The sequence below is a fragment of the Podarcis tiliguerta genome, assembly GCF_965153285.1.
Source record: "Podarcis tiliguerta genome assembly, chromosome: 12".
Lineage (NCBI taxonomy): Eukaryota > Metazoa > Chordata > Lepidosauria > Squamata > Lacertidae > Podarcis > Podarcis tiliguerta.
In genome coordinates, this window is record NC_139545.1 from 33,190,107 (window position 1) to 33,211,902 (window position 21,796).

Consider the following 21,796-nt stretch of genomic DNA (forward strand, 5'->3'; position numbering starts at 1 on the left):
AAACCTGCCACTGAGCAAAAGCCAGCCAGGCTTGGTTGCCAAAACAAGACACCCTGAGCATTCTTGCCCAGATATATTCTGTCTGCCAGCCAGAGAACTAGTGAGCATGTGCCATAAACATTTATATTTCCAACTAGGGAACACTGGATGCAATGCTAGCTACACTTAATAGCAAGATATGTGCATGTGCAAGGCATCTATCCTGGGTGGTTCAACTGCTGAACAAACCAGGGATGAACGCACTAAGGGAGTAATCGTTTACTAAGAACTGATTTTCTTTCAGTCGTGTTTTTATTTTATTTACTCCCAGGGTCTGTATGTATTCCATCACTAGTGTCTATTGACAGAAGCAACCTGCCTATAATCTGTTAGATAGTACTGAGTTTGCAGAGAATGTATTTGACCATTTTGGTTGTTTCTACATTATAAGAATTTTTCACCACCAAAGCAGATAGCTCCCATGGTTAAGACAAGCTAGCCTGCTTCATAAGCAAGACGTAACAACAAACAGGGAATGCTCACCTGCGTTTTCCCAAGTAGTCTGTAAGCCTGCTGCACCTTGGTATAGTGGCTGATGTCAAAGTTCTTGCAGATTTTGGAAAGCGCGACATCTAACTGCTCCTAAAATGTCAAGTCATGAATATTCAGTAAAATGAAATAGCTATACAGATTGAAAAGATATGATTTATATGGAGACATTCATGTATCATAAGAAAGCAAAATGCAATATAATCATCTGAACAGATGAAGTGCCCCTTAGCCAAGGTATTCGCTCTGTCAAAAAAATCAATAGACTGCATTCTCACCTCAATTTGCTCCAAAGTGTCCTGTAGTTTTGAATTCAATTCACTGCGAAACAATAAAGTCCAACATTAGATCATTTAGAACTAAGCCAACAAGTTATACAAGTGTTTCGGGCTGTGATGAATGTTGTGGTACATCAGTGCAATTGGGCAGATCTTTTATAGAATAGAGTTTCTGCCAGCAATGCTGTAAGATGACTGAAGAGACACACACCCCGCCACCCGCCAAAACCACATCTCTAAAAGAGATCTATTATCCTCAAATCATCTCTGTAGGCCATTAGACACAGAAGCGTCCGTGCTCAAGTGAGTAGCTTATTTATTTTTACATAAGATTTCTTACCCACCCTTCACCTTATGGTCCCAGAACTACTTACAATAATAAAACATGCAGCTTTAGAAACAAATAAAGCTATTGCAATTATAAAACACATGAAACTGTTTTAAATGAAAAAGCCTATTAACTGTATGTCCCATGCAACCCCCAAGAATCCTCTCTGAATCTTAGAATCTTTCATTCTGTGACAAAATTTTGACATTTGCTCAGACCCTGAACAGAAATCTACCAAAAGCTGATGGATTTTCCAGATTGCAATTTTCCTCACATCTAGACTTGCATTGCATGACAAAACTAAATCAGGGAAAGGAAATAATTAAAGTATTATTATAAAACCCAGTTATTTCTCTCTCCCCCCCCCCCCACTTTAAGCTTCTTGATCACAATGATGCACTAAGGAAGGCATTGCAAAATAGCTTAATTTTGCAGCACAACTAAGCCACATGCACTGAAATGATGCCTCGCGGTTAATGAGCACTGTGTATTTTATAGGTGGTTTAAACAGCAAAAGCAACCAAAGTATGGATGTCTTTTTAAAGCGTGCATGCTGAATTTTATGCTGAATTTTAATACTTGTGCTCTGTACACTGCACTTTTCGGTTAATTTGTTACATGCATGAATTAATGAGAAAAGGTACAATGAGAAATCCTGGATGGTCATTCAATATTTTACAAGACAACCCACCCCCAAAGAAACGTCTTAAAGCAGCACCATAATGTGCTACATATATCAATACTGCATAGTAAGAAGAACCTTGCTGGATGAGGCCAAAGGCCCCTCTAGCCAAGCATCCAATTCTCACAGCAGCCAACCAACCAGGCACCTATGATACCTGAGTTCAGCAGCACTCTCTTCACTCGTGATTGCCAGCAACTGATGTATGATGCCTCCAACACTGGAGGGTAGAAGAGAGCCTTATCCTCGAGCTCAGAGCTTTCCAAACATTTCAAGTTGGTGACACACTTTTTAGACTTGCATCATTTTGTGACACAGTAATTCAGTTTTACTAGCAAGCCAGAGGTTAAACTAACCCCTTTCCAGCCCCGGGAGGAGCATGGGGAGCACTGGCGCGACACAGCTGCAGCTAACACACTTAATGTGTCACGGCACACAGTTTGGAAAGCCCTGCTCTAGGTGGTGAACCCACAACCTATGGGCACCATGTTTGGTGCCAGCCCCTGGCAAAATCAGACACCTCTTTTCCCGCTGATGAGACTTTGCTGCTGGATGGTCTTGGCTCTTCTGCAGTCTTATATGCTTTACCTTACAAAGGCATTTCTTCTGCCTATGGAGCGGCATTACTGTTAGAGGAGGTCTTAGTTCTCATGCTCCAGGGAGGAATGGTACTGGAATGCAAAAACCTTCAAGCAATGTTGGCGCACCAGAGGGAGAAGAGGTGCCTTTGAAAGCTAAGCAGATGGAGCTCTGAGAGTTAGGTTTTCTTCCCTACTATGGCCCTGTAAAGGACGCGGATGGCGCTGTGGGTTAAACCACAGAGCCTAGGACTTGCCGATCAGAAGGTCGGCAGTTTGAATCCCTGCGACGGGGTGATCTCCCATTGCTCGGTCCCTGCTCCTGCCAACCTAGCAGTTCGAAAACACATCAAAGTGCAAGTAGATAAATAGGTACCACTCTGGTGGGAAGGAAAACGGTGTTTCCGTGCGCTGCTCTGGTTCGCCAGAAGCGGCTTAGCCATGCTGGCCACATGACCCGAAAGCTGTACGCCGGCTCCCTCGGCCAATGAAGCGAGATGAGCGCCGCAACCCCAGAGTCGGCCACGACTGGACCTAATGGTCCCTTTACCTTTACCTTTACGGCCCTGTAACTTCCTGAAAAGCTGGGTTGGGCCTTGAATTCATACAGGATACACACCATGCCAGAAATAGTCTATGAGTGTTGTTGTATGCTGCCACTGACTATGGCTGGCGTACCCCCCCCCCCCCACTAAGGGAAAGGCACCCTGCGCCATCACAGAGGACTGCAGGACACATATCTGAGTATTTGCTGGGTGCAGGCATGGTGAAAGCCACGGGAGACATATTCATTTCCTCTGCTTCTGGCATAGTACAACCAGAATGCAGTATCCATTTCAGATACAAAATAAATACAATCCAAAAATTAGTTTTTTAAAAAAATACTTGATCCATCTCTGATAGTGGAGAAAATATAGTCAGGAGGAGGAACAAAAGAAAAGAAAGCTTATTTTACAAGCCTCCTTTTGTTCTTGCCACTCTTTTCCACTCCAGGCTTTTCACATATAGACCCTGTGAGAATAATTCATTCCATCTAGAGCTGATTATTTTCCAGACAAATTGTTTCTTTGCTGCATCGTGTATTATAGCGGAGGGGAGGGATATACCTCAAATTCGCTTTGTTCATATCAAGAGCAAATTGACAGAATTCCACAGCGCACAGCTCAAATCTATAACGCGCTACAAAATGAAATATAACAATCCCTGGGCATAACAATTTGATCTTTCAAAGACGCAATTAACTGTGCCAACATGTTAATTCGTGGCATTCATTTTATTCAGCCAATTAATTAAGGCATATTAAGAGGGCCCTGTTTGTATCCTTGCCTGCCTTAATCTGGCATGAAACAAAAGGGAGCAATATCATGCCAGCATGGAAAAAGCAGCAAAAAGTACAATCAAGAATATTAAAGAAACTCCAATTATGGATATATCTAATTTCAGTATTTACTTAAAAAATAAATAAATCACAATACACTTTGAGAGACATGTCCGAGACAACATATTTATAATACTATTGTTTAACTCAACTGATTTCATTTTTTGAATTATTCTTATATTCTGCTTTTCTCATTTTTGCAATAGAAAACCTATTGAAAAATGCGGCCGGCAGAGCAGGATTGGGCCGGGCAGAGGCATCCATCTGCTACTACCTGCAAAGTAACAGCAGCATCACTCTGCTAGCGTGCAGCTCCCCCTTCTCCTGTCTAATGGATGGCCGAAAGTGCTGTCAACGTGATACTCTTCCAGCAGAAAGCTCCCAAACAGGGCTTTCATGGGGTGGGACTGAGGTGGCCCAAGATTCATTGGATTCTGTGATGGCATCAAGCCCAATTCAGGCCTGATCACAGCACTGTGATCTGCTTCCTTCAGCCCATCATGCGTGGAAGTGCTGTAGATCTGTAAAGCCCCAGTAGACCAGGAGGGAGAAGTTTAGATTGCTCCATAAGAAAGGAATATAAAATATAGATGGATGAGAGAAGGCCAGAGCTTAAGGGCCTCGTTCCGCCTTTCCTTCAGCAACCAGGCACTGCAAAAGGAGTCCTGATTGGCAGTTGGGCCAGACAAGCAACTGGAAGGGGCAGGATTCTGGCCTCTCTTCTCCACTTAATTAGCTAAACTGGGGCTTTTCTCAGTGGGCTAGGCTTGCACTTTTGACTCTGCCAATATTTTTCATTTCTCCCGCTAACCTGAAGTACAATGCAATGAAACAGAACACCTGTTCAATAATTAAGCAGCATCAATACACAAATGTCACTAGCAAACCCATCAATGATGTATAGTTTTATGCATTTGAATGTCTGCAAGATTAATAAGGCTGCTGTGCATTTATTTCAATTACAAGAGTCTAGCCCATTGTTAAATACACAGACACATGTACACAGAGGTACAAAAGATTAATGGTGTGCCAAGGCAATCGGCTAAGAATTTTTATTTGTAAATATGCAAGAAGCATTTGGCACAGCCGCACAATTGTTGCCCAGACTATGCCCACCTCTTGCCACTTGGATGAACGTTTGCCGCCCTCTCATACCAACGCTGAGACCTAACATTTTCTGGTGGCTCCAAAAACATTCTATCCAGCACCAGCAATCAGAACCCCTAGGAAGCTGGGAAACAGCACTTCTAAGCACTGCCACCTCCCAGCACTTCCCTGCTCCCTTATCTTAGGAATCATCATGCAAAATTAAATTATGATAGATTAAGAGGTGGCCATATGCACAGCCAACAGATGAGCAACTTTCTACTGGAAAGCCCGGGGATTCTTAGAAACCAAAAAGTACTAAGATTTGGAAAGAGATAGTGTAATTTGTTAGATTCTAGGGCTGGTACACGCATATGCACAGACACACACACACACAATCTGTGGGCCCAGATCAGCACTAAATCTGGATCCTGCACTGAATCCATTGCTTTAAATGTGTTTTAAATTTACGGTGTGTATGCAGCCTCAGATGCAAATCCAACTGCATCCAGGTTATATGTGTTTGGGATTGCAGCTGTACACAGATACCAAAATGAACACAATATACAGCACCACTTTTTAGCCTTCAGTGGCAATCAGTTCATGTTAAAAAGAAAGTGCTACCTTGCAAAACCGTTCAGCCATGTGGCGCTTTCATTATGAGCAGCCGCTATGTGCAGCAAGTCAGGAAATTATACAGAAAGTTAATTGCACTTTACAGGCCTTTTAAAAACAAACACCACACACACACACACACACACCAAAACTTGTTTTTTCAAGATGGAAAATTAATCTCCAGTGCTGGGGCCCAGTAAATTATAATTTGTGAGGCGTTTCCTAAAGAATCGCAAACTCCTTCATTGTCCCTGTATGCCTGAAGGACAAAAATCAACTCTGGAAGACGCCTGTTGCGTTACCTGATGCAACTGTAGTGTTTGAAAGTGCTAGCTGCTTTCTGGCATTCTAGGCAGAGCTGGATAGCCCCAGGGTAATCCTCCTCCTGTGGGAAATAAGACGTAGAATAAGAACTCAACAACACTGACATTGAGTTTATTAAAGAAAAAAACCTGCAATCACTGCATTTCCTGAGAGAAGGCTCTCTGATCTGCTCAAGATAGCTGTGCTTGATGTTTCCAGTCTTTGCAACCCAACAGTATAGCTCATTTGGTAGAGCATGAGGCTCCTAATCTCGAAGGTCATGGGTTCAAGCCCCATGTCAGGCAAAAAGGTCCCTGCATTGCAGGGGGTTGGACCAGATGACCCTCCAGGTCCCTTCCCATTATGATTCTGTGATTCTATCCTGCACTGCAGGGGTTGGACTAGATGACCCTCAGGGTCCCTTCCAACTATACAGTTCTATGGCTTGCTGTGGGTGGTTACCAAAGCACAAACTATTGACCTTCAGACACAGGAGGGGTAAGTCCACAACCCAGGAGGCTGCCAAACATTTATAAAATAGTAACAATTTCACCTCTCTCCCACGTAAGCCTAATCTGTGATTGGTTCTTCTTAAAAGTAGGCATAACAATTAACACAGCTGATGCAACACAGGAGCATACAAGAGCAGCCAAGGCCTGGCCTCGCTCTTCAAAGGGAGTTATAGCCCACAGATGGGCCAAGATGGCAGCCCCTAATACAGTTAGAATGCATGTGAACAAAAAGATGTTCCCTTCAATTACAATTAAATTATAGTCCAGTTATATTCTTACCTCCAACATTTCACTTAAGCGGACATCAGTTTGTTGCTGGAAATTAAAAGGAGGGAGAGGTCACCGCACAGAACACTAGAGAAATGATTTCCATAGTTAAAAACATGAAACTCTGCTCATACCAGGGTTTTTATCGTTCTCAGAGATTTTAGCAGCCCCATCAGCAACTGGCGTTTTCGTTGATTGGCAAGGAGGCCCAAGCTGGCTTGAGTAAAACCCTCTTTTGCTGTGCTCAGATGTCTGCAGAAGTCAAATAATATATATTTTTTTCATAATGAAAGAGTAACTCTCATGGAATACAATAAGGCTTGTGTATAAAAATGAGCAATGCTATGCTAAGTCTGTGTTCTAAAGCAAAGACCAGTACTAATAAACAAGGCAGAGAAATTATAAAACACACACATATGAACGCACACATCTGCTCCAAAGGCAAAGGAATCTCTTCACACACCCTTCAAACAATATTTGCAAAATATTGCTTTATTTATACTAATTCCAGGCCACCTTTCCACTCACTGCCCATCCAAGGAGGCTTGCAACATATCATCAAATCACTCCCCACACAAAGAATACCCAATAAAAACCCTCAGCCAGCCAATTAACACACTTTTCATACCAATGACAAACCACAATACAGACTGTAAAACCTCAATAATGAATCAGCTACTCAGAAAAGGTATGTCTTTAGGGCAGGTTTCCTCAAACTCGGCCCTCCAAATGTTTTGAGACTAAAATTCCCATCATCCCTGACCACTTGTCCTGCTAGCTAGGGATCATGGGAGTTGTAGGCCAAAAACGTCTGGAGGGCCAAGTTTGAGGAAGCCTGCTTTAGGGCTTTCTGAAAGGCTCTGAAGCATGGGAAACCAGAACAGATCAATTGGCTGAGAGATCTGAAGCAACAGAGCTACTACAAAAGATCCCCTGCCTTGTGGCCACTAATCTCACTGATCTAGGAGGTGGACATATGAGGAGAGCATCTGTTTTTGATCACAATGTGTGGGCAACTAGTATGGTGCTAATGGTCAACAAAATAGCTTGAGCCCAAATCAAAACCTTAAAATTGGGTTCTCCGTCCCATCAGGGTGATGGCAACCATGTTCTGAACCAGCTTTAAACACTATTTTCAAAAAGTCTCCAAAGGCAGTCCAATGGCCACATGTGGAGGAAATGTCACCTAACACTGTCCTTTGAGAATGAATAACTATTTATGAAGGAAGAGTCGCCATAAAACAGTGCCCCCCTAAACCCACCCCAGAAGCATACAGTGGTATCAAAAGCTACTGAGATGTCCAGGAGAACACTAACATTCCCTCCCATGCATTCTCTGGTATATCACCCATCAGGGTAACAAAGGCTGTTTCCGTTCAATACCTAGGTCTGAACCCAGATTGGAGTGGATCCAAACAGAGGCAAACTCTTGATTCAGATATCACACCAAAACAGGGTTAAGGACGATTAACTTTGATCTGGCACAATGACAGCCTTGTAAGTAAGCACACAGAAGTTACTAGCCTGCAAAAATGTTTACTAGCTTGTAGCTAATAAATGTAGCCAATAAAGACATTCGCAACAGGTGAAGTTTTAAATTGCCTATTTTTGTCTAAACCTGAAATATATAGCTAAAGGAAAGTAGCAGCAAAAGTAAAGGCAGCTAGAAAGCTACTTTAAAATGATACTTTTTCATTTTGAAAAGCAAAACAAGCATCAGTAAAAGGGTGCACTATACCGTCTTCCATTTGTGCAAATAACAGCAGCTAATTGGAGGCTAGTCTGCAAGGATGTAACTCGTTCAAGCTCCTGCAGAAAGACAAAAGCAGCAATTTATTTCTCCAAGGATACAAAGCAATTGGCTTAAAAGGAGACGCCCTCTTACAAAATGTACTCTTAATTTACATTCAGTCCATTCTTTTTTTAAAAAAAAAGTTAAAATAAAAATTGAACATCATAGTAAGTAAAGAGCTGTGTATTGGTAGAATGTCTTGGTTTAGGTCCATGTATGCACCAAGATGACTCACAGTACAATTCTGCACACACATAAAGCATTTGGCTCACATTGAAGCTTTGAAAGATTATGACCTCCATGGAGTTAAGCTCTACAATTTATAGACTTGTCATTCTGAAAATAAAATCACATTTCAAACTGCACAGTTTGGGATCCATTTTTATTTTTATTTTTTTTGGTCATACTGGAAATCTCTAAATGACAAAATTCAGCATTTGCTTTTTCAGAAACCATAAATAATATATTAAGTTCATGAGACAGGAAAATAAGAAAATAGGGCTGCTGGATCAGGCCAATAGCCCAGCACAGGGCAGCATCCTGGTATCATAGTGGCCGCCATATGTCTACAGGAAGACCACAGCCAGGTCCTGAGAGCAGCAGCATTCTCCTCACTTACTTAAAAATAATAAACAAGCACACAGTGGGTTTCATTAATTTACCTTGACATATGAAGGTTGTTTTTCAAGTATCAAGTCTGCAACTTTTTTAGATACCTTAAAGAAAACATTCAAATTACGAAGCAGCAGGTATAAGCAGGGTACTATATTAAAAGAACAGGTTGACAGGAAGCACTTAGAACCTCTTCAAAAAATTTCAGTAAGTCCTCCACAACATTAGATTATATCTACATTAAAATGTTCGCATGTAAAAAATGATAAACACTCCAAAAATGATGGCCATATATGAAGCAAATACATGAGAACTTACAGGCTCTCGTTGGAAACCAGTAGCAGAATCTAAATTAACCTCCCATCCCATTTCAAATTGAAAGATACTCTTGAATAAAAATTGAGAGACATACAACAATGAAGCTTAATATAGTCATTTTACCTTGTCATTAATGCATAATCATATATGATTCATCTATAAAAGAGATTTAAATAAATCCACATTTGTGGCAGAGATGCCATCCTAAAAGCAATTTACGGAATGCAGCAATGACTATTTGTGTACCAATGTTAATTTATTACTTTTCTTTTAATGCACTGTATGTTTTTTTCCTCTTTCCACTACTTCTGAGTTCCAGTAAATGCAATGTGAGTGCACCTGGTACTCAGCCAGAAAGGAACAAAATAAGCATAGTTAAGCCATCATCTGTGGTACCAGAAGAGACACACAAGTCACGACACTGGATTCTTTGCCTTAAAAAGCATTAACATCTGCAAATTTGCCCATACCATCCATTTTATAATATGCATCCTCAAGAGAACTGGAATCCCTCTTCCCCCATGTGTGTGTGTGTGTGTGTGTTTGTGTGTGTCCCATGCTTGCACAATTCAATGGATGCCTTAAATAACATAAACTAGTCCACCCAAGCAAGCCAAGTGCAAACCTGTAAGAGATGCAGAATAACTAGCTAATCCGAACTGGCTAGTTTGGATTGACCCTCCAGATGTTGATGAACAACAAACCTCATCATCCCACATCATTGGTCATGCTTGCTGGGGCTGATGGGATGTGTAGTTTAGCAACATCCAAAAGGTTCCCCACCCCAACCAGTTAATGAACCATGTGAAAAACAATTGTTCATACTACACCAGAAGTTGGATCCAGAGACTGCCCTTCTGTGAACGATAGGATTGCTGCCCTTTGTGGAAGGGAGAGCCAAAGGAGGTTCGCAATGGAGGAAAGGTGGCGTGGAGGCAAATTCCTGATTCCTCCTTTCTCGTGTGCCAGATGAAGGGACCCCCGTCTTCCCAGAGCAGATTTTTAGGGGGCATGGAAAGTGGGATGGGAAATCAGCAAAAGTCACATTACCCTGCCACCATTTCTCCAACAGGAGTGTCCCATATGTAGACCACTACCGTTGAGAAGTCTGGATCCAACCCCATAGAAACAAAGTGCAACACAATCAGAGTCTGCCTTCTCCCACCCTGGTTTTTAGATTTTGCTTCAACATAAAAACACACAAAGCTGTCTTATATCAAGCAAGATTACTAGCCCTTATACCACAGGCAACAGTTATCTGAGCTCTCTTTCAACTGGGCATGCTAGGGATTGACTACGGAACCTTCTGCATGCCGGGCCTACACCAACATTTCTCAACCTGGTGTGCACCATATATTCTTCAACTTCCAAACTCCCGTTCAACATGGCCAGTGGTCTGGAATGATGGGAGTTGTAGTCAAAGAACCTCTGGAAGGCACCAGGCTGAAGAAGGCGGTCCAAGGCTATGATATAGACCGATAGCTCTCCCCCACAAAATTCCTAACGCACAGGGCCACTAGAGGCTGCCCTTGAAGCAGGGAGGGACACATAAGAGTATCTGAAGAAGGAGGAAAGAGAGGAAAGGATTGGAGCACAAGCTAAGGACCAGACAGCAGCTAAACTCGGATAGAAACGTGGTAGACAGTGGCCCTGGACTCAATTAAAATTTGCAGGTCTGCACTGAAATATGTGGCATTGTTTTCAGAGGCTGTGTTAAAGCCATATCTATTTTTTTAGTTTCAACACAAAAAAAAGAGAAGAAGTTTATGTGTCTCTCATTGAAGGGATTGGAGAGGAGGGGAGAAAAAGCAGTTCTGACTCACAGCAGCTTGCTGTTGCTTTAGTTTGTCTCTGTATTCTTCCAGTTCTTGAAGACTAAGAACAGGAGGCAGCTTCTGCAGGTAAAGCATAAATAAAATCCAGTTAAATCCCCTGATATAAACATCGCACAATTGGAGAATTATTTAAAAGGCCCAATGAGCACTGGGACAACGCACACCCAGAATCACCACCATGGGTGTTAGTGGGCTTTGGAGGCGTTCTACCAAAACAACAAAAGGACAGATAAATTTATTTTGAACGTTAAAACAAAAGCAGATTTGGTACTATGAAGCCCAGCATGTATGTGTACATCAGAAATCTTTGTCGTTCTAATCCAAATAATTCTCTTACCTCCAACTCATACTTAACAATGTCAAAGGAATCACTGGAAAAATAGACTTCTTCAATGCTGTTAATTAATTCTTGCTGAGCCTGAGGATCAGTTGGTTGTTCCCGGAGCTCTCTAAGTTCCTCCTTAAACACACAATAGGTTCAAATAAAGTGTTATACATTGGACAGTGATGTACCGCCAACGCAATTTAGCCTTCCAAAGGATATTTGCAATACAAACTAGGAGAGAGGATTAGGTATGCAGCAAATGGGAACTGTATTTTCTTATGTTTTAAATAAAGATACACTTTTCAACACTTCGTCTTGGCGAAATGTTGCTACTTTTCTTTCACAATGCAGAATGTTATTCTGTAAACCTTCACTACACCTACTGGCAAATTAAGACCAGATTACCGTAAAACATATCACAACCCTAAAGTGTATCAAAGCGTTTTACACACACACACACACACACACACACACAGAGCATATCATTCTATCATTTTTAACCAATTATGCAAAACCTGAAAGTTAAACTGTTCTGCATTAAGAGGTGCCTCACAATCTGAGGCCCTAAAATGTAGCTTGCTTAGTTTGTGAGCAAATCTGTCACTGCCATTGGAGGAAGCCGGGTTTCCCTTCAGGCCTTCCAAAGTTCAAGCACTGACAGTTGAGGTTCCTCAGAGGCAGACCCAGAAGCAACGTGTCCCCACTTCACTAGGGCACGGGACAAATGTGTCTCACACACTCTCTAAATGGTTGCCAGACCAAACACGTGAAACTTGAGGTGGCACCATCGACCACCTAAGCCACAGGTTGTCCCAAACCAATCTTGCCCCCCTTCTAATAGCAAAGGGAAAAAAGGATTTTCGCTGTCCCACGCTGCGTACCTTACGCAGCCCTGTGTTTAGAGGGAGGCCAACATAAGCTAGAGACAGTTGCCTGGACGGGTTTTTTTTTACACTGGCTAAACATTTGTAAAGATAAGTAAATATACTTTACTTAGCGAAGTTCTGTCAGACTCCTTCCCTTCCCCAGGGCTACAACTGTTTTGCACAAAGATACGGCAACTCGGTCTTTCAGAGGATCTCCTGGGTGCTGTGGCTTTCCCAATCGCCAAGGCCATGTTAAAAACTAGGCTGTGGGACATAGATCGCCAGGAACTAATCTCGGCTGCGGGAAAAACATGTTCCCCTCTTTATTTTCGACTCTCTTGGGAGCAGGAATTTAACCTTAATTATTTACAATTTTTGTTTAACCCGCAAGAAAGAAGGGTTTTTTCGCTGGCTGGGTTCAATTCTAATCCTTCTAACCTCCTTTGGGGTAGGTTTGCGGGTATGGCAGAAGGAGACAGCATCTGCCCATGCAATGCCCACCTGGTGGAAACTCTAGCTCACATGGCCCTTAAATGTAAAATGTATGATGATCTCCGCCAACAATTTCTAGACCTTCTATGTATTCCAACATGGAAACCAGAGACAGAGGTTATACGCTTCTTATTACAGGGGAGAGACCAGGAGCTGACCAAGACAGTAGCTAAGTTCCTCTATTTGATTTTTTTGTCGCCGAAGTACGCTACAGGATCCTGCCCTTGCTGGAGACCCACAGAGATGAAATAGATTGCCCGCCTCTTCTTCCCTTTGGCAAATGACTGTACTGTTGAAATGGCGACGAGATCGCACTGGCCTATTTATTCTGAATGTTTGTATGTGATGCCAATAAAGGTTTGATGATGATGATGATGATGAATAGAAAAGGGGGGGAAAGGGGGGCCCTACATTTGCTGCTCTCTGTTGTCCTAAGAAAAATAAAAAAAGGTAAAGGTACCCCTGCCCGTACGGGCCAGTCTTGACAGACTCTAGGGTTGTGCGCCCATCTCACTCAAAGAGGCCAAGGGCCAGCGCTGTCCGAAGACACTTCCGGGTCACGTGGCCAGTGTGACATCACTGCTCTGGTGAGCCAGAGCCGCACACGGAAACGCCGTTTACCTTCCCGCTAGTAAGCGGTCCCTATTTATCTACTTGCACCCAGGGGTGCTTTTGAACTGCTAGGTTAGCAGGCGCTGTGACCGAACAGCGGGAGCGAACCCCGCCGCGGGATTCAAACCGCCGACCTTTTGATCAGCAAGCCCTAGGCACTGAGGCTTTAACCCACAGCGCCACCCGCGTCCCCCTAAGAAAAATAGACCTGCTCTATTAAGGCAAAATGAAACAGTGGGATATTCTGCTAATCTTCCAGCAGAACATGGAGGGCCGATTTCAGCAGCTCCCAACACTATCATTATGTGGCCGTGCACCTACACATACAATTATATATCTCATTAGTACGGCAGCCTCTACGCCGAGCAACAGTAAAGTTGCTAGCGGATAGTTTTAATATATTTTATGAGACACAGAGATATTTAATTTGTCACTTTTCAATTTCACACAGCTGCAGAACACATCCAACATGTTACTTGAAAACAGAATAATAGTTCTACAACATCTCAGATTTAATTAACAGTACCTGAATATTTAATAGACCTCTGCCTGAAATAAAAAAATAAGATTTTCTCTAGTCTAATCACCACAGTACGATTGCATAAAACATTAATTTGACTGCTCTAAAAGCTATTCCATTAATTTCTCAACTTGAGCTCACCGTGCATGACTAATTAACAGCTTAACCAAAGAGAAACCAATCAAGAAGTAGACAGAAAGCAGCAATCGCACAACGATCAGTTCACATGTAACACTAAGCAAACCACAGGGGAGAGAAGCTCCATCTCCTTGGTCATTTTGGTTGCCCTATTCTGAACTTTTTCCAACTTCACCATATTCTTTTTGAAGTGAGGTGGCCAGTACACAGTATTCCAAATGCAGACACAACCTATAATGGCATTATATTGGCAGTTTTATTTTCAATTCCTTTCCTAATGATCCCTAGCATGGAATTTGCCTCCTTTTTTGCAGCTGCTGAACACTGCAAAAGCATCAAGCTATCCACTATAACCCCAAAGTCTCATTCCTGGTCAGTCACCACCAGTTCAGATCCCACGAGAGTAGATGTGAAATTAAGATTTATTTGTTTTTGTCCCGGCATGCATCAAGACTGTGTCTGATTTTTCTCTTGCTACTGTGATGATACGGTAAGCCAAGTCATGGTTTCACTTAGCCTTATATCTGAACCTAAGCTGCAGTTAAGGTTTGTCCTATTAACAGCCTCAAAAAATAGCATGGCGGCAGCAGAACCAGAGGAAAAAGGCAGGCGCCATCTCCTCTCTGAGAATATGGCCATTTGTGCATTCATACTAAATTACACATGGAAGTTAAACACGAATTGGGCCACTAAAACCTGAACATTTGCACCAAAATGGAACGGCGTGACCATTCTATGTACTACAAGACTCCTATATAGGAAGTCAAAAATATAAAGAGCGAATTACAGAGTCAATTGGATCCTTAACTGAACAGAAAAGAGAAGCTAAAAGGAACAATAAAAGAGGACTTGAACAATGTTTACATGCTGCTACTTTTTCTAAAGCAGGGGATTCACAACAGGAGGGAAAGAAGGAAAAAAGCAGTGTACAAACTCACAAAGTGGTCTGCTCCCACTAACACGAACACTGGCATCGGGTGGTATGGAAAATGCAGCTCTGTCCAAAGCAGCAAAACAAAACACCTCCATACCCAAAATAATCTCTCTCCCTACTGTTAAAAAGTGGGTGCAAAGGCATTGCTATTTTTTTTAACAAAAGTGCTTGCACACCCATCTATCCATCATAATAAATTGGGCCACAAAGTTCCAATGCCAATGTAACTTTCCTGTTGTTGGAGACTGCGCTTATACAATTTCTCTTTCTCTTTCCTGCTTGAATGCTTTCACTTCCCACCTGAGACTGAAGTCTTAACTGTAGACCAACTGCAGATGCAACTGCCTGTTTTGCAGCCTTGTGTGTTGATATTAGCGCAAATAACAGAGTTCACGGTATTGGCCTAACAACATGTTCTCTTATACCATAGAGAGTCTTGGGGTACTATCTGCAGGAGATACCTCAATAGCATTAAACAAAGGAAACTACATTTCTAAACCCCAGAAACAAGAAAACTCTCAGAAACTCTCAGAAACTCTCAGAAACAAGAAAAACAGCTCAGAAGTTACAGTGGTACCTCAGGTTACATGCGCTTCAGGTTACAGACTCCGCTAACCCAGCAATATTACCTCAGGTTAAGAACTTTGCTTCAGGATGAGAACAGAAATCGTGCTCTGGCAGCATGGCGGCAGCAGGAGGCCCCATTAGCTAAAGTGGTGCTTCAGGTTAAGAACAGTTTCAGGTTAAGAACGGACCTCCAGAACAAATTAAGTACTTAACCCAAGGTACCACTGTATTTCTAAACCCCCAGGAAACCAGACATGTTCTTTGTTGAATGGAAGGATGTTGACACATCTCATTTTCTCCTCTCCCTGATCCTTGGTCAGGAAACATGAAGGCACCTCTTTTTTCTCATGCTGCCTACCAGAGTCAAGACTGAGAGGCTGGTCTTAGCAGAAGGAGGGAAAGATAAGAAACACCTGAGGGGCAGAGGAGAATAGAAAAATGGGGCCAAGCAAGATGGTCCGCCCTCCCTGAAAACACTGAGCAGCAAATTGCCCAGGAGGACAATTAAATGAACTGTAACTATTCAAGTGGTGAATTTGCAAAGAAATGGGGGCTTAACTTGATTGCGGGGGAGTTAAGATTTAGAAGTGCTTTTGATTCAACTACACATCGCTAGACATAAAAACAGGAGAGCAAATTCATATAATTGCCAACTGGTATGTGAATCTATTTTTTATGCATCATCTAAAGTTTCAGGAATTAAACACACATACTCCTCTGAAACATTCTGAGTGCAAGTTCAGACTTTGGCTGTCTCAATTAGTTATATTAATGTGCCATCTTGTGGACGATCTATGAAATTGCAATTTCAAAAAGCAATGCTAATATTTTGGTTTCTTAACACAAAGCAAAGGTGATGTTCAACTTTGCAGAACGGAAGCTTCTACATAGCTCCATGGTATCAACTCCTAATATATTTTTCAAAAATCTGGTGGAGTGAAAATCCATGGACCACAGATCCTACAAGTGCCCCCAAATTTAACAATGGCCCATGAATAAATCCACTTGATTCTGGCAAAAGGATACAAAAAATGCCACCTTCTAAAACCAACCAATTATCACCCAGGGGTTCTTCAAAATCTAACACATATCTATTTAGCATAGTGGCTAATGAAATGTATCCATCAGTGACTGAGGTGGATAGAAATTTGTTTTATGGTGGTTTTTGTTTTTTACTATTACGGTAATTAGATTTAGATTTTATTTGTTTTAAAAGTATTTTCTCCCCTTTGGTTTAAAAAGAAATCTAGATTTAATATAAACATGTTAAAACATGTTAACAAAAAATATTTAATGCCTTTAAAGTGAGACATGAACAATAAAACGTGTGCAATGACAATAAGTTGCTTTTCTTTGTAATAGAGAGAGCTGGGGAGAGCGGAAAATATCGGCATTCTGAGGTACAGCATTATGACCCAAACAATAAGTGTGGTATTCTTGTGGGCTTCCTAATAAACCTAAGGATTAGAAAGTCAACACAGGCACAATTTTTTAAAAAATAAAATGCTACCCTGGATCACACAAGAATAATTCACTAGGTCCAACTGAGTGAGCCTGTTTGACTATTTTAGGCCCTCAAGCTACTGGAGCTTGCCAATGTTTTCAAGGACAGGCAACCCCCAAATTGTGTGTCACTTCAAGAACCATCAGGGCTACCTCGTCCCATTCTCAGAAGCCCCTTCTGTATCCACATGTACCGTAACAGAGATCCTCTTCATTTATAAGTCCCTTAGAGTCGTTTTGCCTTTGCGATAGAGATCTTGGGGTAGCGGAATGATGTGCAACTTCAGAATTGTGAGAATGCATACAGTTGCACAAACTGCTGTGAACGCTGCTGGATGCACCTGACCTTTCTCTACATCAGGGGTGGGAGAACAGTGTTGTTGCTCTCCAGTTCCCATCAGCCGCAGTCGGCATGGCCAAAAGTCATAAATTATAGGAGTTGTGACTCTTACTTGGGGTTGTGGGTTTTGAGCCCCAGGTTGGGCACAAGATCCCTGCATCCCTGTTCCCCATCTCTGCACTGAAGATGGATAGGTAAAATAATGAGGAGTCTACACAGTCCCAAGCATAAACCAAGCCTTTCAGTAGGAAGGTATGAAATTATCCTAGAAGACTGATCCATCAACAATGGCACAGATATGCCTTCTGCTGCGTTCCTAAAGGTAAAGGTAAAGGGACCCCTGACCATTAGGTCCAGTCGTGACCGACTCTGGGGTTGCGGCGCTCATCTCGCTTTATTGGCCGAGGGAGCCGGCGTACAGCTTCCGGGTCAGGTGGCCAGCATGACTAAGCCGCTTCTGGCGAACCAGAGCAGTGCACGGAAACGCCATTTACCTTCCCGCCAGAGCGGTACCTATTTATCTACTTGCACTTTGATGTGTTTTCGAACTGCTAGGTTGGCAGGAGCAGGGACCGAGCAATGGGAGATCACCCCATCGCAGGGATTCAAGCTGCCGACCTTCTGATCGGCAAGCCCTAGGCGGGAGCTCACCCCATCGCGGGGATTCGAACCGCAGACCTTCTGATCGGCAAGTCCGCGTTCCTGCTCAGCCTCAAAGCACCATTGTAGATTTCCATCCTACTGAATTACCTCCGCAGTCCCCAGCCTACTCATGAAAGTGACTCACTTTTTTTTGCTGTGTTAATTGCTAGCTTTTTCATGTCTCAACATATTAACACCCTCATGGGTGAGCAGGTAAACAAAACAGTCATTATGATTTACAGGGTTGCCTCTGATCTAAACCAACTCTGCAAGCATTTAATTAACAATCCTCAGGGATTCTGACCACCAGCTTCCTTGGGTACACAGAGAGGTCTCCAGATTTTCCTGAACTACAATTCCCACTACCTCTAATTATTGGCCATGCTTGCTGGAGCTGATGGAAGCTGCAGGTCAGCAACATCTGGAGGGGCAAAAGTTTGCCCATACCTGTTTTTGGTAAAAGACTTAGCAGTAAGCAAAGATGTCGGAAGCTGGTGGCAACAGTTTTTACTGATTTTTTGTTTAAAACTCAAACATGCGTTTTACAAAGGAGTTTTTTCCCATAAAGAACAACACCATACCATAACAATTTCAAGTGCAGAATGTAACTAAAACCAGTGCAAGCTACAAAAAGGAATTCCCAGCATCGCATGGTCCTATTAAAACCAGTGTACTCAAAAAACGCACAATTAAAACCGACAGTATAAATGTGGGTGTGTCTTTTAAGCCCATTCAAAGAGAGGTCTCATATGAGATCAAATTCCAAAACTCTGCAGGCAACTTGCTGATAATTCTCCTTTCAAAACAGCTTTCTCTGCACAGAAAGCCTATGGACTTCACAGATCCTAAGATGTCAGTATTGTCCAACAGACAGTGTGGACTCGGTGAACCTGCCATGGATACTATTTGACTGGTACAAAAACAACCACCACAACACTCCTGAAACCCATGAAAAGGAAAGAATTAACATGGGTCATGCTTGCTGAAGCAAAAATAGCTGAGGCTTTCCCCCTATCAACTACAATTAGAAATCCAAGTGCTGGGAAACTGTGATTTACAGACAAGAACACTTGCTTGAAGGAGTGATACCATTAGCAATGTGGATTAGCAATGTCTGCATGTTCTGCCCAGGAGGATGTTGTTGGTACGGCCAGAAGTCTTATGGTTTTCTGAATTAAAAAAACTAAACTGATGACCTCAAAGTGCTTTTTATTTGCCTAACAAATCCATATTTCCTAAGTCCTCCAAAGCGAGAACCAACAGGTGATTAAGTTAACACATTTTCCTGTCAATCCAATCCTGGGCATTTTCTTCCAGAGCAACTTTACTATTAAAAAAAACACACACAAAGGATGTCTAATCCTATAACATAAAAAGTGATAGATAAACCACTACCACACATACAAAAAAGGAGATGGGGAAAAATAGAACAACCAATGATGAGCAAGGCAGAATTTTGAAATTAAAGGTATGAAAAGCCAAGGAAGGAAGGAAGGAAGGAAGGAAGGAAGGAAGGAAGGAAGTTGATTTTATATCTGGAGAGCCTCTAGAGTTTCTTTAATTCAGCATGCCTCATCCTCTTTAACTAAAGGCCACACAACAAACTAGCCCAACAACCCAAACCACATTCCTAACTAGCATGAAGGAACAACAAAACAGAGGGTTCAGGTGGCTTCGCCAAGCTACTTCTGCAACCTGCCTCCCACTGTCCTTTGAACATGAATGAGTTGCTGCAACAAATGTGTGATAAAGCCTAAGGAGCATTCTTGTGCAAATGGATAGTAACAAGCATTATGCTCCCTATTTGAATCAGCCACCATCACCATCACAAGTTAAGGACACAGTGGCCCAGCAATGCAGGGGGAACATATTTGTGTGTACATTCAAGGAGCTGGAGAGGAGTTGCCTTCTGCTGGTGGACTCTGGCCAATGGGGCACAGAACCTGGGAGTCAAACCGTTGGGCCATCTGGCTCAGTACTGTCTACACTGACTGGCAGAAGCTCTCCGGGATTTCAGGCAGGGATATCTCTCCCAGTTCTACCTGAAGATGCTGGAGATTGAATCTACAAAGCAGGTACTCTATTACTATGCTATGGCCCTTCTTTTCAAAAAGATCAGACATGATGGGAGTTGTTGTATTAGCAGCATCTGGAGGTCCTTCCCATTCCTTGAAGATTAAAGACAGTAAAAACTCTTGCTCAAGCTTTCTTGGAAAGTCCTCTTATTTTCTGTTAAGGTTCTCTCTTTTCTGGCTGAAGCCATTAATACAATTGTGGTCTTTATACACTGCCCCAAATTACTACAGTCCAAAGAGGATTTAGCTCATTTTTGATCATGATATCATGATGACATTTTAATGTGTGGTCATCTCAGGCTCTATAGCATCTGTACGCCAAAAGACATAAAGAAAAAAAACAGGAAAACAATGTGAAAAATGGGGAGACCAACCTAGCTCCATCCATCAGCAAGAGAAGGACTAGCTGAAGGGAGTATGCTTTGGCCCTCCCTGCAGGAAAGAACACTAATAAGAACACTGTAATTAGAAGCAGTGGCTGAGTTTAGTTTTTTCCTCCTCCCTCCCAATCCTTTTGCCTTTCACATCATGTATTTTAGCTACTAAACCTGAGGGCAAGGCCTTTTCTTATTCCCGATTGTTGCACAATGCTTTGGGAGCCTTTTAAAAAAAAAATGAGAAGCAGGGGAAAATATCTGAAACAAATGTACAGTCTACATATGAGACTTATACTAGATCAAAACTGGTGACAGCAAAAGCCAAGTTGTTGCGATCCAGCAAAATTCTGCATAATCTGGTAAATGTTTGTTGGTTTCAGGAAAGAGTGGAATGAGTATCAGAATGTCCTTTTTAAAGGAGTCGCAGACTACTTAGAAATTATACCCAGTCAGGGCAGTGGTTCATCTACCGCATTACTGCTCATTAAAATTCACAGCAGCTTCCCCAGATTTCAGACAGAGCTACCTTTTGCTGGAGAGTGAACATGAGACCTTGAATATGCATGGCACACCATGTACCCTTCCACTGAACTGTGTCCCTCTTTGCTCACTCAGGTATTCATTTCTGCACAGGCAGGCATGAAGATTCTCTCACACAACGGTACAGCAGAAGAAACTGCATATTCTTCTAAGTGCCAACATGGGTGGTGAGTGCCAACAGAGCTGTGGCCAAAACAGACCCACTGAGAATCAAAAAGGACGTATCAACATGCTTGGAAGAATCCTTTTCACAGAAACAGAAACAAACAAACAAAAACATTGAAGGCGGAGGGGAACTGATCGTGCTAAGTGACCACAGAATGCAGAGTGCCTGTTGGGAGATGGAAAAACAGTGGAGTACAGTGGTACCTCGGGTTAAGTACTTAATTCGTTCCGGAGGTCCGTTCTTAACCTGAAACTGTTCTTAACCTGAAGCACCACTTTAGCTAATGGGGTCTCCTGCTGCCACTGCGCCGCTGGAGAACGATTTCTGTTCTCATCCTGAAGCGAAGTTCTTAACCCAAGGTAATATTTCTGGGTTAGCGGAGTCTTTAACCTGAAGCGTATGTAACCTGAAGCATATGTAACCCGAGGTACCACTGTATTCTGGAAGTGGGCATGCCTGGCAAGAAAACTGCACACACAGCCCAGAGATGGAAAGAAGATAAAGTCCCTACCCGAGAAGAATGGCAAATTAAATTGTTGGACTATGCTGAAATGGCAAAACTGACCGGAAAGCTCAGGAACCAGGAA

General features: G+C 42.4%; 1 protein-coding gene across 1 annotated transcript in view; it reads right to left on the reverse strand.

Moving 5' to 3' along the window:
• Positions 1–21,796, reverse strand: part of VPS50 (VPS50 subunit of EARP/GARPII complex) — a 77,671-nt gene that overhangs the window by 50,690 nt on the left and 5,185 nt on the right. Inside the window, exons 3-11 of the mRNA XM_083405357.1 lie at positions 11,450–11,572; positions 11,101–11,172; positions 9,010–9,063; positions 8,294–8,364; positions 6,690–6,807; positions 6,568–6,603; positions 5,776–5,858; positions 807–849; positions 523–621 (exon numbers count right to left, since the gene is read on the reverse strand). Of these exons, the coding sequence (XP_083261483.1) occupies positions 523–621; positions 807–849; positions 5,776–5,858; positions 6,568–6,603; positions 6,690–6,807; positions 8,294–8,364; positions 9,010–9,063; positions 11,101–11,172; positions 11,450–11,572 (699 nt within the window). The remainder of the gene's footprint in view (positions 1–522; positions 622–806; positions 850–5,775; positions 5,859–6,567; positions 6,604–6,689; positions 6,808–8,293; positions 8,365–9,009; positions 9,064–11,100; positions 11,173–11,449; positions 11,573–21,796) is intronic.